This window comes from Durio zibethinus, chromosome 24 (genome assembly GCF_047325235.1).
Source record: "Durio zibethinus cultivar Kanyao isolate XHJ-2024 chromosome 24, ASM4732523v1, whole genome shotgun sequence".
Taxonomy (NCBI): Eukaryota; Viridiplantae; Streptophyta; class Magnoliopsida; order Malvales; family Malvaceae; genus Durio; species Durio zibethinus.
In genome coordinates, this window is record NC_143185.1 from 18,174,416 (window position 1) to 18,179,192 (window position 4,777).

The 4,777-nt window shown below is 29.9% G+C and overlaps 1 protein-coding gene across 1 annotated transcript; it reads right to left on the reverse strand.

Annotated features, from left to right (window-relative positions):
• Positions 1–1,243: 1,243 nt before the first annotated feature.
• On the reverse strand, positions 1,244–2,131 carry LOC149512004 (uncharacterized). The gene has a single exon (XM_089753868.1). It carries the CDS (start codon positions 2,093–2,095, stop codon positions 1,688–1,690), a length of 408 nt encoding a protein of 135 aa, XP_089609994.1. The 5' UTR covers positions 2,096–2,131; the 3' UTR covers positions 1,244–1,687.
• Positions 2,132–4,777: the final 2,646 nt, after the last annotated feature.

A 4,777-nucleotide genomic window follows, 5' to 3' on the forward strand; every position in this document is an offset into this window, starting at 1 on the left:
TAATCTTTACAATCTTCTCCATTGAAGTTTTAACACAAAAGGGAATTCTTTAAATTTCTCTCCAACCCAAACGATAGTAACATAATTGAATATGTAAAAAAATGGCAAAATTGCTTAAAAAAGAGCAAGGGTTTTTAATTTTACAGAGGAAAAATCATGAGATTTGGAAATGAAAGAAAACTGAAAGAAAGGATTGGATTCTTACCGGGAGAGAAGCTGAATGGGAAAACATCTATCTGAGAAGAGTGGATTTTAAAAGAAAGCAAAGAGCGAGGAGCTCAAAATATCCGGGCTTTGCAGATTTAAATAATGGAGGGAATGTGGTCCCTTTATATTTAGGCTCCACGTCATTCCCTACTACTATGAGACCGAATTCAAACCCAAAATTTATTATTTTAAAATCAATATTCTCTAGGGCCAAAAAAACCCAAACATGCTTGTAAAAAATTAATTAAAATAGCTTTTTAAAAAAAGGTTTATATCATTTGTAATATTCATCACTTCCAAAAAATTTCATAAAAAAAAAAAAAAGTAAGAATATATACTTTTTATGAGAATTTATTCAGTGAAATTTTTAAATTTATGATTTACAAAATTTATCAAATTTCATATAAATTTGATAATTTATATACTTATATTTATTTATTTTATATCGAATAATATGTATAACATATAAAAATTATTATATTATAATTCATATGAATATATCAACTAAAAATCACAATATTTTATATTTATTACATTCGTATATATTTTTTAAAATTTTAAATTATATTTTTTTTAATAGTTTTTGTTCTTATCATCCTGATGCATCTAAAATTATCGATCCACTTTCACGTCTATACCAAGGCCAGCCAACTTGGACTGCTCCTACCCCACAATTTGCCTTCAATTATTCTGCGACCAATATTGACAGGTGGAGCTGCTTTCGAAAAAGCCTAAAAATTTAGCACTTTTATAACTCTGATCAGTGTTAAATATATATATATATATATATTACTATGATCAATGCCAAGATATGGTAACGAGTATTCACCATCCATTTCAAGAAATTCAGTTTCAGAAAAGAAAAAATCAACAAAAGAAAAAGAACAAAATTTCATTTCCTTCGGCCTTGCCATCTTGGGTGAATTAGCTTGTAAAAAAACTAAAGTTTTATATGCAACTGAGTCTTTGATGGCATTTGAAGCTACATTTTCTGCAGTGTAAGCAGTTATCAATCACAGTTAATTAGTCTTGTCATGGAGCTAAAAGGCTGTTTTCCAGATCAAAATTAAATTAGTTATAGATTTTAATCATTGGTGAAAGCCTGAAAGCATTCCCTTGCAAAGAATCTACCTTCGAAGGCTCTTGTCACAATTTTATTAATCAGAATAGAAGAGCAAGAAGAGCCTTGCTCCTGTTGGCTTTCAGTCAGTCCTGGAGGCTGGAACCTGAAAAATGCACCACTCCAATGGCCCTGGCAGATTCAATATGCCATCATCCGAAGTGTAGATCCATTATTTCTAATCATTAGAGTTAACATTTCATTTCCAGAGAAGAAAAAAGAAATAAAGAAACAGAACTGTAATTCAGCAGAAATGTGATTCTTGGAAACTTAATCAACAGATCTTAATAGATATAGTTACAACAAAGATGATCTGAACTTACAGGAAAACAAAAAAAAAAAAAAAAGCATATATGCTACTCATCTAACATCCTTAAACATTCGCCGGCAATGGCCAGATTCTTCATGATGACAACCCTCATCAAAATTCAGAGAATAGCTAACAGCATCATAGTGAAAAGACAATGGCTTCGATCCATATATGCTGTTCTTCCCCTCCCTTACCAACCTCCACAGCAGATTTCTCCATCTCCTCCTCCTCTTGTCACTGCTGCTGCAATAATGAATGCGTGAATACTCCATTTCTTCATGCACAGGGAAGCATGATCGAGACATCATATAACACCCGGAAAAATAAGAGGATCGCCGGCGGCTGAGATCTCTCTCCATTTGAGACATTAGTTTCCTCTTCTTCACCTTTTTAGCTAGACTTGATTTAGGTTTGAATTTGATGATATCAAGTTTCTCATGTGTTTCCTCAACAATCATAAGAGTGAGAAGAGGATGTTGTGTCTTTTATAAGCATCAAGAATGCAAGATTTATCCCTTTTTTTTTGCAGTAATTCAGTGGGCCATTAATGTGTATTATTGGATTAGAAAAAAGAGCAAGACGGTAATCACATGATCCCTAACAAATAAGTTTGTAATAGTCAGTACTATTTTTTTTCAATGATTTCTGATGGGTTCACAAGCCCATAAGGTTCCCTATTAACCCATCATTCCCAAACTGATCTGATGTGATAAAAATGAGCTTTGAATTCTTACAGGATCTAAACAAAATCTGATAATGTAAAGAAATGTTTATTTGAACTTAAATATAAAAGGAAGGCCAAGTTGTTCTAATTGCTCTGATGATTTTGATCCAACAATTGGAAGGAAATTACAAAAATTAAAGTTATTAACATAAAAAACAACAGACAACAATGTTAACATTGTGTTGTTTTCGCGAACTTAAGTATTCATTCAATTATTTGTACAATCATTCTTAAAAGATGACATCCAATAAATTTAAAGTTCAAATCTCAACATCTACAAAATCTTATTTGTTCAAAAAACAATTGTAAGGTTACAGAAGAAATGATAAAATTCTCTTGCATTCTTTCACTTTCCATCTTAAAACTTGAATTTTGCAAATATTATCATTCTTAAAGAATATTTATTAAATTCCTAGTAAAATATATGGCAATGGCATCCTTGAAATAGAGAGATAAACATATTTTATACTTTATTACCTTAACATGTAAATGCCGAAACACATACTCAATGAAATCCAAAGGCAAACAAAATAGTCAAAGTAAAGAGTAAGAAATTCTGCAAGAACATGAAATTTTTGGTTGCCATTTTGTCTTGACAATTCTTGTTTTCCCTTAAAACAATTTAAATATTTTAGCCAGGGTGAAATAACCTGATACTTTGTTGGTGTATGTTCAACATGTAATTAATAGTATTTTGGTTTGGTGAATTGCTCATAAAGTTGCCAAGCTAATTTGGAAAAGGCATATATGAAAAACTGTATTGAATTACAATTAACATGTCACTTTGTTAGTTGAGAAGCATTGGTCACCAAGCTGCTTCAAAACTTTTATTTTATAAAGAAGGTCACAGGAATGAATTGTACGCGCTAAGATTTAAATTTCAAATTTGTTGAAAGTTATCTCTTAAGAATGGCTATATAGATCAATTGAACTATAAATTCAGGGTGGGTTCTACTTCAAAAACTTTATGTTAGGCAAAAAGTTCCAATCCGATCAGTCAACAGAAGCAGAATCAAATAATTAATCAATCAGTCATACAAAAAATAATAATTTAATATGATTCGACTCAATCGACTTACGTCCACTGATAAAAAAAAAGATTCACTAGTTGTATAAAATTACAAACATTTATCAAATCATATCAACCACTCAACAATCAATATTCATAAACCCTCCCAATCTTCTCTAATCATATGAAGTATTTTCAACCAAAACAAATACATACTCATGTACAATAAATACATACTCATGTGCAACCATGCATCATACCTATAAAAACCATATCAATCTCTCTTAGTCTACTCACAAACATTCAAACATATAAACTCATAAGACATAAATCTATAGTACTCTTATAGGGTGTTTATCTCATAAAATCCTATAATTCTTTTACATCTTTTTCTCATACCTAACTCTATAGAGACTCTATCTATTTATAAACATATAAACCTGCCTATTAAGAATCTATTTCATCTTAAAATTCTTTTTGTGTAAGTCAAACTTGCATACTAAGAATCTATTTCTTCTTAGAATGCTTCTTGTGCAAGTTCTGTTGTCTATCAAGCATTATCTAACCAATTTCAAATAAATTTGTAATGAGATTTAAGTTATTATTCTTAATAATCTCTACCTTAACTCAAATTCTATTAAATCATCTGTTTTTATGTTAGACATACTTGACTCTACTTGTAATAAAAATCTCACAATCATCTTCTCTTATGTGTCTTCACGCTTCACGCAAACCAATCATTAATCCTTAAAACATTAACTTAAACTCTTCTCTTGAATCAAGCTCCTCCGAACTTGTCTCTTCCCATGGCTCAAACCATACTCTGATATCACTTATTAGGCAAAAAACTCCAATCCAATCAAGCTAAAAAAATCAAAATCAAATGATTAATTAATCAGTCACACAAAAGACAATAATTTAACATGGTTTGACCCAATCGACTTACATTCACAAATGAAAAAAAAGATCTATTAATTATACATAATTACAAGCATACATCAAATCATGTCAACCACTTAACAATCAATACCCATAGATCCTCTCAATCTTCTCTAGTCTTATAGAGTATTCCCAACTTAAATAAACACATACCCATATGCACACATACACCATACTTATGTAAACCATCTCAATCTCTTTTAGTCTACTCACAAACATTTAAATATACATACCCATAAAATGTAAATCTCTAATACTCTTATAAGGTGTCTATCACATAAAATCTTATATCTCTCTCATATCTTTTTTCTCATATTTAATTCTATAGAGACTCCATCTAGTTTTAAACATACAAATTTACCTATTAAAAATTATTTTCTTTTTAAAATTCTTTTTCTACAAATCAAACTTGCTTATTAAAAATTTCTTTCCTTTTAAAATTTTTTTTATGCAAGTCTTTTTATCCAT

Excerpts from the sequence above, each read along its gene's own strand:
- LOC149512004 (XM_089753868.1), bottom strand. The coding sequence starts at position 2,095 with ATGATTGTTGAGGAAACACATGAGAAACTTGATATCATCAAATTCAAA.